The following is a 25,081-nucleotide window of genomic DNA, read 5'->3' as shown; positions in this document are numbered from 1 at the left end:
TGAAGCTAATGCTATTTTAATCACTGGACCCGAAGTGCTCCCCAACACATACATCTGCCAGCTGACCTATCGCATTCCCTAACAGGAGATCCAACACTGCCCCATCTCTAGTCGGTACTTATATGTATTGTTGCAAAATAACTATCCTGCACACATTTCACAAACTCTAAACCATCCAGCCCTTTTACAAAATGAGCTTCCCAATCTACGTGTGGAAAATTAAAATCTCCCACAATCACCACCTTGTGTTTACTACAAATATCTGCTATTTTACACATTTGCTCTTCCAACTCACGCGCCCCATTAAGTGGCCTATAATACACTGCTATCAGTGTTACTACACCTTTCCCATTCCTCAATTCCACCCAAATAGCCTCCCTAGAGGAGCTCTCTAATCTATCCTTCCAAAGCACCACCATAAGATTTTCTTGGACAAGCAATGCAACACCTCCTCTTCTGGCCCCTCCTATTCTATCACACCTGAAGCAACTAAATCCAGGAATATTTAGTTGCCAATCACACCCTTCCTGCAACCATGTTTCACTAATAGCTACAACATCATAATTCCAGGTGTCAATCCACGCTTTAAGCTCATCCACCTTTCTTACAATGCTCCTAGCATTAAAATAGATACATTTAAGATACTCTCCACCTCCTCTCTTTTCATCCCTAACAATGCATTCAAATTTATTATCCTTTTCTTTCTTCTCCCCTACATCTTTGGGCTGAGCGCATCCCTGCCTTTCCACCCTCACACACTGTCTACTTACTTGCTCTACTGGTGAACTAACCTCCTCTCCCATAGTTTCCTCAAATTGATTCCCGCCCCCCCCCCCCCCCCCCCATCTTACTAGTTTAAGGTCTGCCCTGTAGCCCTAGCAAACCTCCCCGCTAGGATATTGGTCCCCCCAGGATTCAAGTGTAATCTGTCCTTCTTGAACAGGTCACGCCTGCCCCAGAAGAAGTCCCAATGATCCAGAAACTTGAATCCCTGCCCCCTGCTCCAATCCCTCAGCCATGCATTCATCCTCCACCTAATTCCATTCCTACTCTCACTGTTGCGTGGCACAGGCAGTAATCCCGAGATTACTACCTTTGTGGTCCTTCTTCTTAACTGCCTTCCTAACTCCCTATACTCTCGTTTCAGGACCTCTTCCCCTTTCCTACCTATGTCATTGGTACCTACATGTACCACGACCTCTGGCTCATCACCCTCCCAGGATATCTTGGGTGCAATCAGAAACGTCCCGAACCCTGGCACCAGGGAAGCAAACTACCATCTGGGACTCCCGATCACCTCCACAGAACCGCCTGTCTGAACCCCTGACTATCGAGTCCCCTATTACTATGGCCTCTTTCTTCTATCCCTACCCTTCTGAGCTGCAGGGCCGTCCTCTGTGCCGGAGGCCCGGCCACTGTCACTTCCTCCAGGTAGGCTGTCCCCCCCAACAGTACTCAAACATGAGTACTTATTGTCAAGGGGTACAGCCACTGGGGTACTCTCTAGTACCTGCCTCTTCCCCTTCCTGACCGTGACCCACCTATCTGCCTCCCGTGGCCCCGGAGTGACCACCTGCCTGTAACTCCTCTCTATCACCTCCTCACTCTCCCTGATCAGGTGAAGGTCATCGAGCTGCAGCTCCAGTTCCCTAACTCGGTCCCTCAGGAGCTGCATTTCGGCGCACCTGGCGCAGATGTGGACGTCCGGGAGGCTCGGAGACTCCAGGATCTCCCACATCTGACACCAAGAACAACAAGCTGCCCTCACACTCATACTTCCCGAATAACTGAAAATAACAAGGAGAACTAAAAGATAAGCCTACTGTGCCCTCTTCCGCCTAAGCCCCCTGAGCCCAAGCCCTACACTCTGCTCCCGGCTCACTCTGCTGCCCGCAAACGAAGCTGTCCACTGCTTAAGGCTGCGTTCTTTTTATATCTTCCCTCCTTCCCAGGCCTCCTTCACGCGCCTGCGCAGTCCTGCCTCTCAGAACTCCGATCTGGGAAGCAATTTGAAAATGGCAGCAGCCGCACTTCCTCTCAAAGCCTCGCTGTCTTCTTCCAAAAGAGAACTACCTCACTCTTTCTCTCCTTTTTATATCTTCCCTCCTTCCCAGGCTTCCTTCACGCGCCTGCGCGTTCCCGCCTCTCAGAACTCAGATCTGAGAAGCAATTTGAAAATGGCCACCACCGCACTTCCTCTCAAAGCCTCGCTGTCTTCTTCCAAAAGAGTTCTACTGAAAGATATGCTCCCTCTATTTTAAATATCTGACTCACTTTTCTTTGCCTGCCTTCATTGATTTATCTCCTACTCTAGTTGTATAGATAACATCTCCAGTGATTTGGAAAAGTTAGTTATTTATCAACACTGATGCCCCACATCCAATTACATTTCAGCTTGCTAGCCTCCTTACAATGCTCTTGATAGATCCATGAGTGATCAGTGCTAATAATGAGGACCCCCATCAGCTTTTTGGCTGACCTGGATGCTGACTAAATGTAGACAGAGAGGATTCTGCAGTGTTTCTATGTCTATTTTACTGTTGACTTTCATACCTTCTTCCCTTGTTAGGCTACTGCCTCTAATCAACTATGGACTGGGTGGCCTCACTTCTCACTTATCACCTCCTTTGCACTTCTATCTCTAGTGCAACAGTCCCTCACTAAGTGCTCTGGACAGTGACCCACAAAGCAAATTCTCTCTCCCTTCTCTTTAGCTGCATACACTACAGCCACCTTGTGACATCTCTTCCCTCTCCTCTAGTCTCTGTCCTGGTGCTGCGGTAGGGTAATTGGATCCCATTACCTTCTCCAAGTCTAAGTACTCCTGGTGAGCTGAGCTCAGTCCTTCCTTGATAATTTCCAGGAAATTGGATTACCCTGCCCTGTACAACTCATAAATTTTGTCAAAGTGGGCTCATCAGCCTTCCAAACAACTCGCATTATTATACCCCATTTACTTGCATTTCCCTCAGTTGCAGTCTGAATTGCCCTTTAAGTTTCAATATCTCTTTTTTTTCCATTCCAGCTAGAAATCTATGTACCATTCTGTAATCTTCGGCAATACTATGCTGCTTGTGTATCGATCATTTTCTTCAAGTGTATACTGTGAATTTGATCTCTTTTAGCTTATACCAAAACTCTGTTTTACCACAACTCTGTGAGGGAAAATTGGATGGGTCTTTCCTAAAGACTCATTCCAACCATCCAAGGTTTATGAATAGTTGAAATGAGGGTGACCATTGCTTGACCTCTAAGAGCCACTCTAACAGGCTTTGCTGAGTATAGCCTCTCCAAATAGTTCCAAATGATTTCTAATATCAAACACAAGGACACGGGAAGGAGAAAAATAAAAGTATCTATTCCATGAGTTTCCCCTTTGTGACACTAAGCTCATGATACCTGCTGTACTCCCTTCTGTACAGAATATTAAGTGTTCTTTCATTCTTGCCCCTTCTGATATTTGATTCAAAGTTTATCCTCCTCCTTCTCCCTCTCCCACTCACTAAAACAAGTGTACAGATAAATAGGCTCCCAGACAAGAATACCGGTACCCCTCAGAGGGCCTACTGAGGTATAAAGTCGCCAGGTTGTGATATGGTTTGCAAATTGGAAATCAACAAAAACAATGTGTGGGAGAGGAGCAAAAAAAGACCTAAAATCAAAAAGTGGACAGGCATGGGAGAAACAGCTGCCAGCTGGACTCACACTGACTCGGTATATGAGCACCCTAGCTCATGATTGTTGTGGTTTGAGGTGGGGAAAGAAGGCACTTGGAAGTACCTTGTTCCCTCCTGTCAGAAGGTGCAGACAGCAAATCCATACCCATCTATCCCAATGGTCTCCCAAATGCTTTTCATCAGTGACACTGTCACTCACACAATTAAATTTTACGTGTAGCTTGACAGCTCTTTGCTCTGTACTTATTGATCTTTTGGGAAAAACAAACATTTATTCGCCTCAAATGATCTATTGAGTACTACATTTAAATATACTCCTGCATTAGACTGCTGTAGTTGTTGGGATCAGTATATCCCAAATGAAGTCCCAAATGTTTTGACTGAATGAGCCACATGGAGGCAGGGTCCACAGATGTAAAAGTTCTTTATTCAGAATAAGCAAACATTAGGAAGAGAGTTGGTGGAAGTATCTCTTGGTAGAATCTTGTTGTGGAAACTCGGTAGAATTTGTTGGAAGAATCTTGAAGTATTGATGTTTTAAGCACAAAGATATAGCAGATGATTACAGGTTTCCCCTGCTATCCAAAGGTAGAATGTTCCTATGAAACTGTTAGCAAGCCGGAATGTCGTAAAGGGAAGAAGCAATTACCAATAATTCATATGGGAAAAATTTGTGAGTGTTCCCAGACCCAAAAAATAACCCACCAAATCATACCAAATAACACACAAAACCTAAAATAACACTAACGTATAGTAAAAGCAGGAATGATATGACAAATACACAGCCTATATAAAGTAGAAATACTTTTCTCCAATCATTGCAGCACTGTCAAGCGTAGCGTAAATCTCACGCAAGCGCTCTCAGCAGAAGCACCCTCTCCAGTAACCTTCAAGCTATGAAGCTACCGTTGCCCGAAAACCGATCAAACCACCCATGGCTACCTTTAAATTACATTTTCGCAAAAATGTCTTTAATTCATATGGGAAATTTTTTTCCCAATAAATTGCAGTTTCGTCACAGTTAAACACTTATATGAATAACCACCTTCTGTAATTATTTTCTTCAGTTCTGCTTGGAACTTTTTGGCAGCTTCAGTATCAGCCGAAGCACTCTCTCCAGTAAACGTTAAACTATGAAGTTGTCCTCGCCTCAGAAACCTATCAAACCACCCATGACTACCTTTAAATTCCACTTTCGCAACTTTTTCATCACCATCGCCTAGTGCTTTCTGTTTCAGCTTATTAAAAAGACTGACTGACTTCTCCTTAAGTACAAGATAACTTCACGGAACATCACACTTTGTACACCTATCAATCCTCTCAAGCAATAGACTTTCCATTTTATTTATTATTGGATGCCGACTAAAAGAGACCACTTTGCTACGAGCAGAACCAATAGTAACATCAGCAGCTTTCAAAATTCTTTCTCTCTGTGTGTAAATAGTGCGAATGGTGGACGCAGGCAAGTTCAATGCGCAGACAATGTCCTTACTTCATTGACAACGATCAAAATGCTTAATTACGTCCAGTTTTACGCTAAGCATAATGCCCTTACGAGCTCTGTTAGGCTTTTCCGATACCTTAGAACTCATCTTGCTAAAGGATGCACAAAATAAATCGAGATAAAGCACAGATGCTCACAGACATGTGTTTAAGCTATGGTGGCTAGAATGCAGTTCCGGGGGAGGAGCTTGGCTGCTTGAGGCACGCGCTGCCTTTTTTGTAAAAGTGAAAACACTCTTCGGCCAGCGAAATCAGATAACTAATGTTGGTCTTTTGTAACAACGAGCTGTCATAAAGCGAATGTTCAGAAAATGGGGGCCACCTGTATATACAGTTCCTGTAGTTGCAATCACATAGTTTACTTTAATGTCCTGATGTAGACAAGTGGTTTTATAGAATTGGATACTTACAATGGCAGGACATCTCAACTGACAAGAACACCTCTTAATATTCAAGCACTTTTGTTGGGAATCCAAACTGCCAAAACAGCTACCTTTTACCACTTCAGCAAAAGATGGCTCTCTGTGCTGTCAGTGGTGCTTGTTCATGCAATTATATTTGTCCTAGGTTGAAGACAGTTTGTATTTATTGACCACTATCCCCACAACTCCTGAACCATGTCCAATACATAACAATTCCTAACATTGTAGCTGGCATTAGGTGCAGTGTTACTCATAAAATACTTGTTATTTACATATTGATTTGTTTTATTAAACTCATTAATAGTCTCAGTGTTCTAAAATTGAAAGTTAGTATTAATATTTTGGGCCATTAAGTTGACAAGTTGTAATACCTTAGTGTGGTTTGGAGATAAATGTCCATACAGATATACAGTTGTCGTATCAGGGCTTCCTATATATCAAAATCTTAGACCATAAGACATAGGAGTAGAATTAGGCCATTTGGCCCTTTGAGTCTGTTCTGCCATTTGACAATGGCTGAACAATTTCCCTCTCAACTCCATTCTCTTGTCTTTCCCCATAATCTTTCACATCCTGACTTAGCAAGAATCTATCAACCTTCATCTTAAATACACCCCATGACCTGACCTCCATCGCCACCTGTGGCAATGAATTCCACAGATTCACCACTCTCTGGCTAAAGAAATTCCTCCTCATCTGTTTTAAATGGGCATCCCTCAATTCTGAGATTGTGCTCTCTACTCCTAGACTCTTCACTATAGGAAACATCCACTTCACATCTACTCTATCTAGGACCTTTAACATTCAATAGGTTTCAATTAAATTCCCCCTTATTCTTCTGAATTCTAGTGAGTATAGGCCCAAAGCCATCAAACCCTCATATGATGAGCTTTTCATTCCCAAAATCATTTTCATGGACCTCCTTTAAATCCTCTCCAATGTCATCATATCCCTTCTTAGATAAGGGGTCCAAAACTGCTCACAGTACTCCAGGTGAGACCTTATAGAGCCTCAGCATTACGTCCTTGTTTTTATATTCTAGTTCTCTTGAAATGAACGCTAACATTGTATTTGTCTTCTTCACTACCAACTTAACCTTCAAGTTAACCTTTAGGGAATCCTGCATGAGGACTCCAAGTCTCTTTGTACCTCGGATTTTTTAGATTATTTCCTTGTTTGGAAAATAGTCTACTCTTTAATTTCTTCCACCAAAATGCATGACCACACACCTACTGAGACTGTATTCTATCTGCTGCTTCTTTATCCATTCTCCTGGTCTGTCTACAAAAGTCCTTCTGCAGACTCCCTGCTTCCTCAACATTTCCTGCCCCTCCACCTGACTTCATATCATCCGCAAATTTGGCCACAAAGCCATCAATTTCCATCCAAGTCATTTTCATACAAAGTAAAAAGAAACAGTAAAAAAAAACAGGCCGACCCCCTTGGAACTCCACTAGTCACTGGGAGCCAATCAGAAAAGGCTCCCTTTATTCCTAATCTTTGTCTCCTGCCAATTAGCCAATGCTCTATCCATGTCAGTACCATGGGTTCTATCTTGTTAAGCAGCCTTATGTGTGGCACATTGTCAAAGGCCTTCTGAAAATCCAAGTGCACACATCCACCAATTCTTCTTTGTCTATCCTGCTTATTATTTTCTCAAAGACTTACTACAGGTTTGTCAGGCAGGGTTTTTCCTTAAGTCCAAGTACCCTGAAACATCATCCTTAACGATTGAGTCCAGCATCTTCCCAACCACTGAGATCATGCTAACTGTCCTATAACTTGCTTTCTTTTGCCTCCCTTGAAGAGTGGAATGATGTTTGCAATTTTCCAATCCTCCAGAGCCATGCCAGAACTGGTGATTCTTGAAAGATCATAACTCTTGCCTCCACAATCTCTTCAGCTCCTTTTTCACAACTTGTGGGATGTAGTCTATTTGGTCCAGTTGATGTGTCTATCTTTAGACTTTTCAGCTTCCCATGCACTATCTCCCTCATAATAGCAACTGCATTCACTTCTGCCCCTGACACTCTCAAACTTCCAGCACACTGTTAGTATCTTCCACAATGAAAACTGATGCAAAATACTTATTCAGTTCATCCACTATTTCCTTGTCCCTCATTACTACCTTTCCAGCATCATTTCCCAGCCGTCCTATATCTCGCCTCTTTTGCTCTTCATAGATCTGAAAAATCTTTTGGTATCCTCTTTAATATTATTTGCCAGCTTACCTTCATATTTTATCTTAACCCTGTTTATATCTTCTGAGTTGCCTTCAATTGGTTTTTAAAAGCTTTTCAATTCTCTAACTGGCCCCTATTTTTTGCTCTATTATGTGCCCTCTGTTTTCCTTTTATGTTGGCATTGGCTTCACTTGTCAGCCACAGTTGTGTCATCTTGCCTTTAGAATATTATTTCTTTGGAATGCAGCTTTCCTGTGCCTTTCAAGTTACTACCAGAAACTCCAGTCATTGCTGCTCTGCTGTCATCACTGCTAATGTCCCCTTCCAACCAAGTTTGGCCAGTTCCTCTCCCAAGCCTCTGTACTCGATTGTAATGCTGATACATTTGACTTTAGCTTCTCCCTCTCAAATTGCAGACTGAATTCTATCATATGATCACTCTCTCCCCTAAAGGTTCCTTTACCTTAAAAGGCCATCTTGTAGCTATTATACAGATTCTCTCTTGAGATCCAAAATCAACAGCAACCTGATTTTCCCAATCTACCTGCATTTTGAAATCCCCCATGACTATCGTAATGTTGCCCCTTTGACATACATTTGCTATTTTCAGTTGTAATTTGTAGTCCATATCCTGGCAACTGTATTTAAATTCCATCAGGGTCATTTTATCCTTGCAGTTCCTTAACGCTATATACAGAAATTCTACATCTTCCAATCCGATGTCACCTATTAAAGATTTGATTTCATATTTTTCTTTACCAACAAAGCCATGCTACCTCCTGTGCTTACCTTATATAATCTGTATCCTTCTAACTATAATCTTAAGATCCTAATTCTTCTGTCAGCCATGAATCAGTGATGCCCACAACGTCATACTTGCCAATCTCTAACTGTGCTACAAGATTATCTAACTTATTCTGTATACTGTGTATTGAAATATAACATAATCAATCCTGTATTTGTCACTCGTTTTGTGTTTGTTCCCTTATTACACTGCAACTAATCCCACTGACTGCAATTTTGCAAATCTGCATGTTTTTGATGGTCTCTCTACATACTGCCTCTGCTTGTATACCAACTGCCTGATCCTCAATCCTATCCCTCAGTTTCCCATCCCTCTGTCAAGTTATTTTAAGCCCTCCCCAACAGTTATAGCAAACTTGCCCACAAGGATATTGGTCCCCCTTGAATTCAGGTGTACAGGCCCCTTTTGTACAGAACATAGCTTCCCCAGAAGAGATCCTAATGATCCAGAAATCTGAAGCCCTTACCTCTATACCAGTTCTTCAGTCACGCATTCATCTGCAAAATCATCCTATTCTTACCCTCATCAGCTTGCGGCACAAGGGGCAATCCAGAGGTTACTATCCTGGAGGCCATGCTTTTTAGCTTTCTACCTAACTGCCTAAATTCTCCCTTCAGGACCTCCTCCCTTTTTCTACCTATGTCATTGGTGGCAATATGTACCAAGACTTTGGCTGCTCACCCTCCTGCTTTAGAATGCTGTGTACCCGATCAAGACGTCCCTGACCCTGGCATCTGGGAGGCAACATACTATTCAGGTGTCTCTACTGCATCCACAGAATCTTGAGTCTTCTCCTCTAACTGTGGAATCTCCTATCACTACTACATTCCTCTTCTACCCCCTTCCCTTGTGAGCCCCAGAGCCAGACTCAGTGCCAGAGACCTGGTCGCTGCAGATTCCTTCTGGTAGGTCATTCCCCACTCCCCTTCCCCATAACAATATCCAAAGTGGTATGCTTATTATTGAGGGGAAGGAACAGCCATAGGGTTATCTGCACTGGCTGTCCAATTCCTTTCCCTTTCCCGACAGTCACCCAGGTCCCTGCCCCCTGCAACTTAAGGGCGATTACCTCCCTGTAATCCTATCTATCATCTGCTCAGTTTCCAGTATGAGCCAAATGTTATCGACTGCAGCTCCAGTTCCTTAGCATATTCTCTGAAGAGCTGCAGCTCAGTGCACCATGGTGCAGATGTGGTTATCCGGGAGGCTGCAGGTCTCCCAGAATCCCCACATCTCACACAAAGAATGCAACCCAGCCTCTGGAGCCATTCTCACTGGTCTAACAATGTACTAAAGGATGAAAAATGAAGAAAAAGAAACTTACCAGATATGTACCTCACCCGAGCCTGTTCTTGCCGAAGCCTGATGAGCCAAAGCCTCCTCACTCTTACACTGATCCGTTCAACTCAATGGCCACACCGCTTGTCCCTACCTTATTTTTATTTGCCCTTGCTAATGAATCACTATTCAAATCTTCCTCACAAAGTTAAGTTTTGCAATTGTTTCCCTACCCCATGCCAAGATAAACTGGAAACAGATTAATTGCCTTTTAATTTCCTTTCTCTAAGTGCTACTACCCCATTACAGATATTCATAAATACAATGGATTTTGAAAAGAACCTCTCTAGGCATTTAGTTGCCTCAGTGATAAAGCCACCATTCACCTGAGCTATAGTCAGAGTCATTTATCATGAAAATTAGTCCTTTGGCCTGCTGAGTCTAAGCAAAAATCACAAGGAACCAAGGTTAATTCTCACCCTGGCTGGGTAAAAGGCTGTGATAGTTGGTCTCAATAGTCCTATGCTATTGGAAAAACTGTCAATCAGGGCATTGAGTCCTCATGAATATTCAGTTAATCCTTCTGGATAATTTAGTTTAGAAACCTGGTGAAGATATGTACAGCCTTCCTAAGATGCCATCCATGGCTTGATAGCCCTTTAGTTACTATATAACCTCATTCTCAACAAAAGTCCAATGGGGTGAGATAGCATTTTGGTTGAATCTTCAGTGCTACCTCCCCTGTCAGATGGAAACCAATTAGACAACTTGTGTCAACTAGGCCAATGAGAGCATCTGATAGAATAATTGGCAGACTTCCACAGACACTACCAACTAAAAGAAAAAATGCAATGCCAGAAGTACATGGAAGGTTCCATATGAGAGAAGACTGACTAATATTTTTACCATTTACCTTTAATTTCTTGTGTAATTACTACAGCTGGCTCTATGAGGTTGACTTGAAATTAGTTTCACTGAAGATTAGCTGATGCAGTGTGCCTCATCAATTAGTACCATTGGGAATCTTGCTCACTGGATAACTCATGCTATTAGAAAAAATTCAGTGTCAAGGTTCAAAAGTTCACACTTTGAACTTTTAACTTTTGAATTTTGATATTGGAAGTTTCCAGATAGCATGAGTAATTCAGTGAGTGAGATTTCCAGTAGCACTAATTGTTACCTTGTTAGTAGCTTTGGTTTGATCCTGTCTTTCCATCTTGGACATCATTCAAATTGAATCTAGACTAACAATTCTGGTAGATCTGCACATTGCATGTGGATTTTGGACAATATGCGTGCATATCTTGGTGAGTTTGGAATAGCAGAAACTTCCGTTCTACTTTTGAATAATTGGCAGAAAATCAAAAACTCACGAGCTTACTTTTGCATGAAATGGTAAAATATCTATGTGCAGTGGAGCATGATGTTCTATGCCTGATAGATATTTGTAGGGGAAAGCTTGTTAACTTGTTTAATGGTGGAATGATGTAGGCTAAAACTAATATGCATGTTTGATGGGAAACACACACAGAATGCTGGAAGAACTTAGCAGGTCAGACAGTATCTACGGAGAGAAATAAACAGTCGATGTTTCAGGCTGAGACCCTTCATCAGGACTGAACTCCTGATGTTTGATGGGGTCAGCCCTGTAGTGCATATTTATTTATTCAGTACCAACCTGATATTGTATCTTTCACAGGAGTATTTGATGGGTTAGTGTAGACAGAACTTCATTTTGTATCTAACCTAAGAACATTATTCTGTGTCTAACCTTTGTTTAACTGATTCAAGGGACATAGTATAGAGGAACCCTAAGTCTGTTAAAGTGAAGCTGAATTCAGTAATGATACCAGATAATCGAAATGGAGAACTTTTCACTCAAGAGCATGCACTACTCAATGATGTTCACACATAGTAAGTTTAAAAAATAAATAATGCTTGTTTATACTTCAGGAATGGATGGATTTAGATGAATAACAAATAAATTATTAAGGCTGTTAACCATACAGTATCTTTTTTCTTGTTTATTCCACAATCCCATCATTTGTGGATGTGTATTAGTTTTTCACGTTGTTATCAAAGAACACATTTTTAAGTGCTTGTTCATACTTTCGATCCTCTAATCAACTGATAGCCCATAGCTTCAGAGAGTTCCTTGCTAAATTCTGAATACACCGCTTCACTTAAAGGTTCTTCATACATTAGATATGGTGAACATGTTAATCCAAATTTGTATAATTTATTTCACAAATCACATGAAACCAGAAAGTACTGACTTGATATATTTACCATGTTTATAATTTTGTTCTGATTTTTATTTAATTAGGAGACAGGAAGCATGGACTTCACAGTATGAACATGATGGAGGCAGCACCTTCTGAGCCTTCCCTGGATTTGGACAGCCTTAAGCTGCTTGAGGTAGGTAAATCCAACTGTACTTTATAAATGCATTTGAGAAACAGCTACCCAGTGTAGAAATATATCATACACCAAACTTAATTCTAGATTGATTTCAGTTCAAGTAGGCATTAGCTGGCTATAGTGTTACACAAACTTGGGATGTGAAGAATACCTAAAATCTGTTGGAAAACTGGGGAATCAAAAATTGAATTTGGTAATGTTTCCAACTTAGATACCCTCCCTGTACTTTCAGCTAAGTGTCAGTTGTGTGAGAAAAGCCATCAGTTTGTACAGTCATCAGCCAAGCTGCTCAAAATTTTGTAGAAAGAATTAGTAATGCAGAAAGCTTCTCTTTGGCATAGCCCCTTCTATCCAGATCCAGTCTATATCCTGGACCAGTATATTGGTAAACTGTTCAGCCTAGTGTTAGAATGCTTCCCTATAAGCAGGAAGATGTCAATGATCCCTCTCAAGTTTCTGTTGAGTACTCTTGACAGGACAGAAATTGGTATTTCTTGGGGTCCTGTAGAACTGACTTATTTAGGTCAGGTTTCTTTTTGTATTGTTGGTGTTAATTGAGTAAACTCCTTGTTTATGTTTGCTTATAATAAAGAGCATTTGGTATGTTTTACCTTATTGAAAATCACATCTACTTACTTTGCAAGATGTATTCAGTTATCTCCAACCATTTGCACAACTATATAAGCATTTTCCTTTGAAAGCAAATATCCATTTCTCTTTTGAAATTTACAATTGTATATCCCTCCAGCACTCTTTAAGATGGTGTTTTTCAGATCACTGTAACTTGGTGTGAATAATGTCCTCATTTCCCCTTTGTTTTTTCTCCAGATCATGTTCTATCTTGACTGCGTTCTGCTTATGCTGTATACTTATCGATATCTGCTATTCAAAATAGTTTCTCCCTAAGATTGGGAGCCAGAGGGTGTACATTGATAATGGAGCTATAATTACTAAGTAATCCAGTAACTTCAGGAAAGAGCAAGAGGAATATCGGAAGACGTATAGGCATACAATTGGATCTATTGATGAGAATCAAAGCTCGAGCATGATAGGCTTCTCTAAGATTATTAACATATCACTGGGTTTAACTTTAGTCAGTGAGCAATTAAACTGAAGAGATGAGGTATAATATTGTTAAAGTGTGGAGGATTTATTTAAAAGAAGAGGCATCATGTGTTTACATAATGCCTCAACAGAAGAGGTGTTCAATCAAAATAGGTTAGAGTCCTATTATCCATTTACTGTACAAAATATACTTTACTTGAAATTCAGTTCACTGATCACCTCATTTGTTACTGGCGCATATTGCTTCTAGATAAGCAGTGATTTGATAGCAAAGTTCTCAGTTTCCAGATCCTGCCATGGTCTTGCACTTCCTAACCCTTTAACATTTTCTGGATCTACAATCTTTCAAGATAACTGCTATCGCAGCCTTTTCCACATTCTTGACTTTATGTTTTTCCACTTTGGTGAACATGCAGATGGTTCAGGAATTCCTTCCCTAAAATTATTCTCTCAACTGCCCTGCTGGACCTTTTTGATCAAACATTAACTATCTCAAATTTTGTTTGATAACTTTGGAAATTTTACCATGTTGCACCATACAAGTTGTTGTTATAGAATCAGTGAAAACACACAAGAGCAGTGTTTCAATGGTAGGGAGCAAAAAGAAATTCTGTCTGTCAGGCTACGTTTATGAAGTTTAGGAAGGGAATGGAAAATTGTCTGAGATCAATGTCTGGCGTGGTTCACTATGAATTGGTAACTTTAGCCTTTTGAGTAAGTTAACAGTGACCTGATTGCTATTTACTGAACTGGAGAAGTAACAGCCTCATGACAGGGTTGGGGAGTTGGGAAGAAAATGGGTTGAAATTGGAAAGACGGGGATATCGATTAACAAGAACAGAAGTCCCTACATAAAGTGGTGGATATAGCCCAGTCCATCACAAGAAAAGCCTTCCCTGCCTTTGAGCACATCTATAAGAACGCTGCCACAAGAAAGTGACATCCTTACTCAAGGGCCCCACCATCCAGGCCATGCTCTCTTCTCACTGCTGTCATCGGGAAGGAGGTACAGAAGCCTTAGTTCCCACACCATCAGATTCAGGAATAGTTATTACCCTTCAACTATCAGGCTCCTGAACTAGTGCGGACAACTTCACTCACCTCGCACTGAACTAATTCCACAACCTATAGGCTCACTTTCAAGGAATCTGCAACTCACGTTCTCAGTTTTATTTATTTATTTGCTTTATTTTGTCTTTGTACAGCTTGTCTTTTGCACATTGGTTGTCAGTCTTTGCATGTAGTTTTTCACTGATTCTATTGTATTTTTCTGTTCTTCTGTAAGTGCCTGCAAGAAAATGAATCTTGGCATAGTATGTAATGACATGTATGTACTTTAATTTTGGATTTAGAAATAAATACATCATTTATTTCATTTTCAGGTAATTGGCCGAGGTAGATATGGTGCAGTATATAAAGGATCTTTGGATGAACGTCCAGTAGCTGTGAAAATCTTCAGTGCTTCAAACCGTCAGAATTATATCAATGAGAGAGACATATACAGGCTCCCACTGATGGAGCATGAAAACATAGCCCGCTTCATTGTGGCTGAGGAAAGGATATCCAGTGACAACAGAACCGAGTACATGCTGGTGATGGAATACTATCCCAATGTAAGTCATTTGGATAGATCTATGGGACAGTTAAAAATAATCAGTTAGAACAGTCCTTCCAGGTGAGGCAGCTCTCCACCTGTAAGTCTGTCAGGGTCATCTACTGTATTTGGGGTTCCCAGTGCAACTTCCTCTACATCAGTGAGATCCAACGTAGGCTGGGGGACTGCTTTGTCGAGCACCTTCAGTCCTTCTGCAACAGAGAGGATTTCCTGGTGGCATACCAGTTTAATTCCACTGCCCATTCCCATTGTGACCTGTCACTCCTTGGCCTCCTCTACTGCCACGATGAGGCCAATCTCCGATTGGAGGAGCAACACCTCATATTTTGTCTAGGTAGTCTCCAACTAGATGGTACAAACAGCAATTTCTCCAACTTCTGGTAATTTCTTCTCTCCTCCCCCCCCCCCCCCCTTCATTCCCCGTCTTGCTCCTCTTTTACTCCTTCGATTCTCCTCACCTGCCTATCACCTCCCTCTGATGCCCTTCCTCCTCCACTTTCTCCCATGGTCCATCATCCTCTCTCTCCTATCAGTTTCCTTCTTTTTTCAGCTCTTTACCATTTCCACCTATCAACTCCCAGCTTCTCACTTCATTTCCCCTTCCCCAAACACTTACCTTTGCCCTCACCTGGTTTCAGTTAACACCTGCCAACTTGTACTCCTTCCCATTGCCTCTTACCTTCTTATTCTGGCTTCTTCCCCTTCCTTTTCCAGTCTTGATGAAGGGTCTTGGCCTGAATCGTCAACTGTTTATTCCCCTCCATTGAAACTGCCTGACCTGCTGCGTTCCTCCAGCATTTTGTGTATGTTAAAAATAATCAAACTCCTCAGTTACCTAAGATTTACTGATACTGCTGAAAATATTGCACTATAAAACATGTGTGTTATGATGATCAGCATTATGACAGGAACCCATGGGCAGGTAATGGGTTTTGCTCAATAATTGAAAATACTCAGACTTTAAAAATTAACCAGCAGCAGACATCAAAATGCTCAACATGGATAGCAAGAACTGATATTTTGTTTTCATTTGTAAATGGCTTTTTAAACCATGTTGTGAAATTCAGTAGAAATTTTGGTTCTTGATTAATTCTGATAGTGGAGATACTGTTAAGGAACCATGTTTTCTATAAAGCACAGCGGGTCTGATAGTCACCACTACATTTAATTAGAAAAAAAACTCGGTATTACATAGTATATTCCTTTACATACATGGCTCATCTTTCAAATTGTGAGAAACGTTGAGTATTATAATTATAAATTCTCCGTTTACCAATACCAGATGGGGTTTTGAGATATATAGTACTGGAGGACAGTAATTGTATGCATCCACGTTATTTTGTGACACTCGGATATTGTACAGGTAGGTACTGATCTGTTGTTGGGATAAAATATGTTTCTGGCATATTATAGTCTATATTTATTTTTCTTGTGAGTGTTGCTTTTATGGTGCTGCTGCAACTAAATTTTTCCATACACCTGTGCAGTGCATACATGTACTTGCCCATATGACAATAAACTCAACTCTGACTTGGACTTTGTATTAGTAAGAGAACAGTTTGAGGTTAGAAAGAGCTTTCTTAAGTATATTAAGAAATTGGTCAAAAATCTGATACTTGATAAATAGTGATATGTTAGTAAATCTAATTGTGCTCCAAATGGAATATTAGTTACACAGAGCACATATTGTCAATATGAGATCTCTGCATAGGTCTCCCTCATCCAGACATCATTTCATCTCATAAATTAATCAGTTCTATCTGCTGCTGTCAGTTCATATGTCAGCAAGTTCTATGTCCTTTATTTAGCCCACACGTTCTGACCTCACCTACTCATGAAATAATTTCTCCACAATCACTCCAACAAACCTTCATAATTTTCATTGATCTCTCAAAAGAAACACCGATTGATCATGACATCTTCATAACAAGTACAGACCCTATAAGCAGATGGCAACTACTATCCAAAACAAAGGAAAAATATTTCAGCCATCGTGTCTGTGTTCAGTGGAGATGATGGTGCTGATAGATTGAATGATATAATCTTTGCCTATGTTTCTGTATGTTTGTGGTCTTCTGCTGCTGTAGCCCATCCACTTCAAGGTTCGATGTGTTATGCATTTAGAGGTGCTCTTTTACACAGCACTGTTGTAATGTGTGATTTTGAGTTAATGCCACCTTCTTGTCAGCTTGAATCACTCTGACCATTCTCCTCTGATCTCTCAGGAGCAAGGCATTTTTGCCTACAGAACTGCCGCTCAATGGATGATATTTCATTTTCACAACATTCTCTGTAAACTCTAGAGACTGTAGTACATGAAAATCCCAGAAGATCAGCAGTTTCAAACCATCTCGTCTGGCACCAACAATCATTCCATTGTCAAAGTCACTTAGATCTTCAAATTTCTTCCCCATTTTGATGTTTGGCCTGAACAACAACTGAACCTCTTGACCATGTCTGCATATATTTATACATTGAGTTGCTGCAACATGATTGGTTGATTAGATATTTGCATTAATAAACAGCTATACAATTGTACTTAATGAAGTGGCCACTGAGTGACCTAAATCTACACTAAACTAACTATTGACCAAAATTATTTCCCTTAATTTAGGAAGATGTTGTACCCAGCATTGTTCTGACACCCTTTTAAAATTTTCAATAACATACAACCTCTTGAAGCATTTCTTCTTAAACGCTTCTAGCTCCTTTCAAGTGTGGTCCAGTCATTGTTACTCTCACCTTGCTTCTCTGAAACACTGGCTAATGTTATCTGTTTCTTTTTCATGCTTTTTTCACTCATTTTGTTGAAGTATCTTCAATCTAATTGTCACTAAGGCACCAATCAGTTACCGTTTATTATTCTGCCCTCTTTCATTCGTTGAGGGATCACTGCTCTATAACATCATGGCATTTTTTGCACTGCCTAGAGCGGGGGTCGGCAACCTGCGGCTCCCGAGCCATTTGTGGCTCTTTCACCTCTGTGCTGCGGCTCCCTGTGGCTTTGGGAAATAATTGGTCAGTATTTAATTAAAATGTATTTTATGTTAGTTTGTTAGCTTTTAAAATGTAATTCTAAATTTGAAGATTATGGTGATCTTGTACAATCTAAGTGTGGCGACACATTTCCTCACAATTAGCCAGCATTCCGGCTAAGGGAGATAGCCTACGGGGGTTTGTGAGTACGCGTCTTTTGCAGCATCTGCGTCCATGGGGGCTGGGTTGAGGGAGGCTTAAAAGCAAGGCTGTTTAGTTCGAATAAAGTTATTCGACTGCAGTTTACTGACTGCGTGAGCACACCGCTACAACGTGTTTTTATCGCTATTAATATACGTCACCACTGCCAATACCTGACACCCGCCAGTGCGCGATTTCTTTAATTTTTCGATCCAAGGTAAGCCAACTATGGAGAATTCTAAAAAAAGAAAAGTGACTGAAGAAAACAGAACGTTTAATGATACGTGGACAGATTCATTTGCTTTCACTGTTGACGAGACTGGTTTACCGGTATGCTTAATATGCAATGAGAAACTAGCAAACAACAAAAAGTCAAATGTCGCAAGGCATTTCCAGAATAAACACGCAGCCTTTGCTCAAAAATATCCGGATGGAGATGAGAGAAAAAAAGCCGTTTCGGAACTGATGCGGAAGGTTGATCTGAGCAAAAATCATTTCCAGAAATGGATGAAGTCTGGAAAATCAATGACATACGCCAGTTATATTGCCGCTCAGGAAATAGTCAGGCACGGGAAGCAGTTTACAGATGGTGAATATATAAAAGAATCTTTCATTAAGATTTCAGAACATCTATTCACGGACTTTAAAAACAAGAGTGAAATTGTGCAGAAAATCAGGGATATGCCCCTCTCTGCAAAGACTGTCAAAGACAGAACCATAAAAATGGCAGAAGACATCACAAGACAGCAAATTAAAGACATCAATTCAGCTGTGGCCTACTCGATTGCCTGTGACGAGTCTAAAGACAAAGGTGATATTGAACAAATAGCGTTGTTCTGCCGGTATGTAAACTCTGCCGGGCCACAGGAAGAACTGATTGAGTTGATACCTCTAAAAGACCAAACACGGGGGGAGGACATCTGTGAGGCTGTCTTGAATAGTTTAAGAGCCAAAGGAATAAAGACCACCCATCTGGTGTCAGTAGCTACTGATGGGGCGCCGAATATGACGGGAACGCACAAGGGATTTGTGGCTTTACTGCAGAAGTCGCTGGACAGAAAGCTGCTGACTTTTCACTGCATCTTGCACCAAGAGGCACTGTGCGCTCAAACATTTCCTCCGGAATGCACAGAAGTAATGGATGTTGTCATTCAGATTGTCAATAAAATAATGGCAAAAAGTTTAAATCACCGTCAATTCCGTTTGTTACTGGACTAGCTGGAAAGCGCATATTCTGATCTCCTGCTGCACAACAAAGTCCGGTGGCTGTCCAAAGGGGAGGTGCTGAAACGCTTTGTCGCGTGTCTGGAAGAAGTGAAAACTTTCCTGGGCAGCAAAGGGCTCACCTTTCCTGAGCTGGAACAGCCAGAGTGGCTGGAAAAGCTACACTTCATGGTAGACATGACAGCACACCTGAACACGCTGAACACAGCTCTTCAGGGGTAAGGACGTACAGCCCTGCACATGTTGGAGGATGTTTTGGCATTCGAGCGCAAGTTGACAGTGCTTGCCAGAGATTTACAGAAAGGCACATTGTCTCACTTCCCCAATTTGACAAGAGTTCAAACAAGGTCACGACATGATAATTTCGGAGTATTTACATTCTGCAATCATCGCAATGCAAACATCGTTTGGGAAACGCTTCTGTGAGTTCAGAGAGGAAAAAAACACATTATCCTTCCCGGTCACTCCCTTAAGCATCGATCCTTCCCTACTGAATACGACTGCATTGGCAGGTGTGAGTCAACCTGATCTTGAGATGGAACTGGCCGACATAGCCGACAAAGACATATGGGTGTCCAAGTTTAGACGCTTGACAGCAGACCTTGAAGATGTTGCCCGTCAGAAGGCCGTTCTTGCTCAGAATCACAAATGGAGTGATATTGAAAACCTTCCAAAACCGGACAAACTTGTGTTCGAAACATGGAATGCTATGCCCGACATTTATGTAAACATGAAAAAGTATGCGCTTGGAGTCCTGTCGATCTTTGGATCCACATATGTATGTGAGCAGGTGTTCTCCAACATGAACTTTATTAAAAACAAACATCGCGCACGCCTCACAGATGACAGCTTGCGATCCTGTGTAAAGATGAAGGTGACGTCATACAGCCCTGATGTGCAGACGCTGTGCGCTGAGGTCCAGGAGCAGAAATCCCATTAACCAAGTATGATAAATATTTTAATTGCCTATTATTTTACGTATATTCATATTTTTTCATTGTTCAGTGAAATAGTCCTTTAATTTTTCAGGCTGACAGCTGGCTGATGTTATTTTTGGTTTGCTGCTGGCGGAAAATTTAAGTTCGGCGTTTTTCATAAATACAAGAAGGACTCAAATAGACATTGAGTATTTTACTTAAAAGTAACCTTCAACCCAACGTCTTTTTTTCGGAGTTCAAAATGTTTTTGTTGCATGCAGAAATGTAATTTCGTTTTCTCTGCAGGAGTTCATCAATTTCATAAATGCAACACATTATAGTTTGTTTATACATAGCATAAAGGCAAAAAAAAACGTTGTATGCAGTGTTATTTCATTTTAAATGTCAAACGGGTTTTGCGGCTCCCAGTGTTTTCTTTTCTGTGGGAAACGGGTCCAAGTGGCTCTTTCAGTGGTAAAGGTTGCTGACCCCTGGCCTAGAGTAACCACCTTCTTCCAAGTTCCATATTCTTTCATTTTGAAGGCATTTGACAATGTACCATGTAAAGGCCAATGAGAGAATATGGTATTAGGGGAGGTGATTGAAGATTAGTTATAACTAAGAAAGCAGAGTCAGAATAAATTGAACTTTTTCAGGCTAGAGGAAAGTACTCCCACTGAGTTGTTGGATAGCAAGTTCTACACACTAGATCAGGGGTGGGCAAACTTTTTGACTTGAGGGCCACAAAGCGTTCTAAAATTTGACAGGGGGGCCGGACCAGGAGCAGATGGACGGAGTGTTTTGGTAATACACCTCATAAGAGAAAATAAAATATCATGGGATATGTAGAAAACATGTGCTTTAATTTCAATTGAAAATGAACAAATGCATTACAACAAAATATCTGTCTTTGAAGTCCCATGGTGTTTAGCTATTTATTGAAATGACTTATAAAACACTGAAAATTAAATGAATAAAATACAGCTTTTTTAAATAGTAACAGTTATTATTTTAAAGCACTGAAAATTCTGTTATCCTTCAAGATATTATCATCATCACTCTCCTCCTGACTGTCTTTATTTCAAAAACGGTAGGAGATGCAGGGCTACTTGTCCTGCTCCTTCTTATTCAATTGTCCCCTGTGCCAAAATTCAACAACGACCCGCACAATGACAGAACAGTGAGAGCGCGCCAGTATGCGGAGCACGTTATTTGATCTGGAGCGCATTTTTTATTTTGAGAACGTACGTGCACCTGCGCACTACTCATGTCCATCACTTAACAGAAATGACATGTAACATGTAAGGCTTATTGAAAAAAATATTTTCAAATGCATTTTTTACATAACACAATGAAGAAACTTATTTTTAATTTCAGTGGGAACAGTGTTGTTGGTCTCCCTTTTTAGCCAGCGCATCAAAGTCTGGATTTAGTTTTGTTGTGGCGATTCTCAGGATGGATCTGAGGTGTTGGACAGTTAACTTGGATCTGTGGCTGGCTTTGTTGATGTTCATGACGCTGAACGCCTGTTCACACAAATAGGTCGAGCCGAGCAAAGAGTAAAGCGCAAATGTGGAGTAATACGCTGCACCTCAACAAAGGTCAATGTGTAGAGGTGTGCTACATGCAGCGCCAAAATTACGACACGGAGTCGGTAACTGCAGTCGAAGAAAAAAACTTTATTCGAAATCCCCAGCCTCACTTTTAAGCCTCCCTCAACCTGCCCCCCTGCGCACAGGCTCCAAAGCTCTGTGCTCGCAAATCCCCGCAGGCTATCTCCCTTCGCCGGAACACTGGCTAATTGTGAGCCGGTTCGGATGTGCCAGGAAATGGGTCGCCACAAATGTATATAGAGTGTGTCATCTATTGGGAAAACGCCAGAATTGCGGGGAAAAAACGTTAACAAGGTTTATTAATATAATTTCATCAAGTTCTGCGGGCCGGATTAACAAGCTTAACGAGCCACATATGGCCAGCGGGCCGTAGTTTGCCCATGCCTGCACTAGATCAAAGGTCCCCAGCCTTTTTTGCACTGTGGACTGGTTTAATATTGAGAATATACTTGCAGACAGGCTGACGGGGGTGGGGGGTGTTAATCACGACTGGAATATAGGTGATAAGTGAACTATAAGTCACGTACAAGTGGCTAATACACTCAATTTTGTTTCTAAAAAGGCTTATCTAACGAATTTAACATTAAACACATAGTGTGTATTTTCCTCGCATGAATATAGTGATAAGTCAATTATACGTCACTAATAAGTCAATAGCATCATAACATTTTAAATAACGTTTGGATATTAAACACATAACGCATATTTTCCTCGTATGAATATATAAAATTATTGCAACACAGCAATATCGCTGAATCAGTGGGAGCCCTGGGCTTGTTTCCCTGCAACAAGATGGTCCCATCGAGAGGTGATGGGAGACAGCAATACTCGAAGGGGGTTCCTTATGTCCAGTCTATTCTGCAATTTAGCTTTCATTGCATTCATTGCAGAAAACCCCGCTTCACAGAGATATGATGTTGGAAGTAGAAGCAACGTTTTCAGTGCTTTTGTGGCTATCTCAGGATATTCAGCCTTGACTTTGATCCAGAATGCCAGCAGAGATGTTATGTCAAACATACTTTTCAGCCAACCGTCATTTGCAAGCTTGAGGAGTTGATCTTCTTCCCACGCTGACATGGATGATTCATCGGGGACATTCACAAGTGGGTCACGGATCCATTCCTTTGCATGTCTTGGGTCATTTGTGGTTGGGAAGTAACGCTCAAAATCTGTCAACAGTGAAAATAGGTGATTGTGCATCAGCTGTGAGAAGAATGGTGCAGCCTCAGTCTCTCCCAAAATCCCAGCTAATGTTGGGAACATGTCAAATATGCCCCTGTCTACTCGCCATCCCCACAGTTCCACTTTGACTTTGAAAGCAGACACTTTATCTGCCAATTTGAAGACAGTTGTCATTCTCCCCTGAAGTGACAAGTGAGTTCACTGAGCAGGTTGAAGATGTCACACAGATAAGCGAGTTCTGATATTCACTCCTCATCACATGGTGACTTGTTAAGCCGTTCCAACAGCTGTGCTTCGATGTCCTCCGCTATGTCATCGATTCTCCTTGAAACTGTGGTAGCTGAAAGAGAAACCTGTGCCATCTTGTTAGCTGCAGCTTCTCCCAACAGTTCACGGCACATGTCCTTGGCAGCAGGCAGAATCAATTATTCACCAACAGTGAAAGGGTTCTTAGCCTTAGCAATGTGGCTAGCCACTAAGTACGACGCTCTCAGAGCAGCAGCATTTGTGGAGGTGGTGGCTCTCAGCACTTGCTTCTGTCCCGCTTGCTCACTTTTTTTCCACTCAAAAAGCTCAACGGGTTTGTCTTTAAGAGCGGGGTGCTTGGACTCAAGGTGCTGAAACAGTTTTGAGGGCTTCATTGCTTCATTAGACAGCTTGTCTCCACATATCACACACAGGGGGCTTGGAGCGTGTGAGTCACTGGTCGCATTATAGCCATATTTTACGTACGACTTGTCGTATTTTCTGTTGAAAGAAGCTTTCTTTTTTTGGCAGTCTCGGCCTCAGCTGTCTCTGTGTTATCATCATCGTTAGGCCTTTTATGTCCCCTACCACCTCTTCCAAAGAAAGTCTCAAGCGACATTTGTTTTTTATTCATTGAGTAGTTGTAGGTTAATGACCAACTGATGACCTCGCGTGCGTTCAATTTCAACATTGGGCGTGACAGGGAATGAGGAAAAGTGCAGCTGACTCATATCGTTTCATATAACCAAATCATACTGTTTCCTCGCAGCCCAGTAGCACATGCTTTGTGGCCCGGTGGTTGGGGACCACTGCACTAGATCAGAGAAAGATAGATAAAGGAATTCCAAGCCTGACTATTGTAGCACACACAATGCTGGTGGGACTCAGCAGAATAAAGAGTGTGTGTGTTACTCTGGATTTCTAGCATTTGCAGAATCTCTTGTGTTCCTGAATATTGTAAGCCTTGAAAAGGGACAAAACTGTGGTGTTCTCATATGCTTTCTAATTTGATTTAAGGTTACTGGTTTAGATGTTAGAGGGGCTTTGTGAGTAAATGCATTGCTAATTGAGTAGATAGAACACATTGTACTCACAGTGCACTGGTGATGGAGTAATAAATACTTAGGTTGGTAGTGATAAAGTAGGCTGTTTTGGCCTGAATAAGTTATAGAATTGTAGAGTCTTAGTGCAAATCAGCATGGATAGAGATCCTTTGGCCTGGCCAACCCCTCCCAATAACTCAGGCTCTCTAGTCCTGGTAGCATCATCATAAATCTTTTCTGCACACTTTCCAGTTTAGTCACAGGGTGATCAAAGCTGTGCACAGTACTCTGAGTACAGCCTCACTAATGATTTATACAACTGTAAAATAATGTCCCAACTTCTATACTCATTGCTCTGTAAGATGAAAGACAGTGTGCTAATTGCTTTTTCTACTATCCTGTCTGCCTCTGATGTTCTTAAAATGAACTATGTGGTCTGAAGTCCCTCTGTTCCACTACTCTCCCTAATGCCCTACTATTCATAGTATAGATCTTATGCTGGGTGACTTTCCAAAGTATATTACCTTACATTTATCTATTGAAATTAATTTGCCACTCCTTAGCCCACTTCTCTTGTAAACTATGATAACCACCTTCATTATAAACAGTACCTTCTATTTCCGTGTCATCTGCAAACATACTGATAAAGCATTGTGAATTCAATCCATATCATTATATGAATAACAAGGGTCCCAACACCAAACCCTGTG

The 25,081-nt window shown here is 41.3% G+C and overlaps 1 protein-coding gene across 1 annotated transcript in view; it reads left to right on the top strand.

The window, feature by feature from the left end:
• The window catches only part of bmpr2b (bone morphogenetic protein receptor, type II b (serine/threonine kinase)), a 280,508-nt gene that overhangs the window by 217,218 nt on the left and 38,209 nt on the right, over positions 1–25,081 (top strand). The window contains exons 6-7 of the mRNA XM_059967372.1: positions 12,195–12,286; positions 14,737–14,967. Coding sequence (XP_059823355.1) covers positions 12,195–12,286; positions 14,737–14,967 — 323 coding nt within the window. The remainder of the gene's footprint in view (positions 1–12,194; positions 12,287–14,736; positions 14,968–25,081) is intronic.

The sequence above is a fragment of the Hypanus sabinus genome, chromosome 4 (assembly GCF_030144855.1).
Source record: "Hypanus sabinus isolate sHypSab1 chromosome 4, sHypSab1.hap1, whole genome shotgun sequence".
Taxonomy (NCBI): Eukaryota; Metazoa; Chordata; class Chondrichthyes; order Myliobatiformes; family Dasyatidae; genus Hypanus; species Hypanus sabinus.
This window is presented reverse-complemented; position numbering and strand designations above follow the sequence as displayed.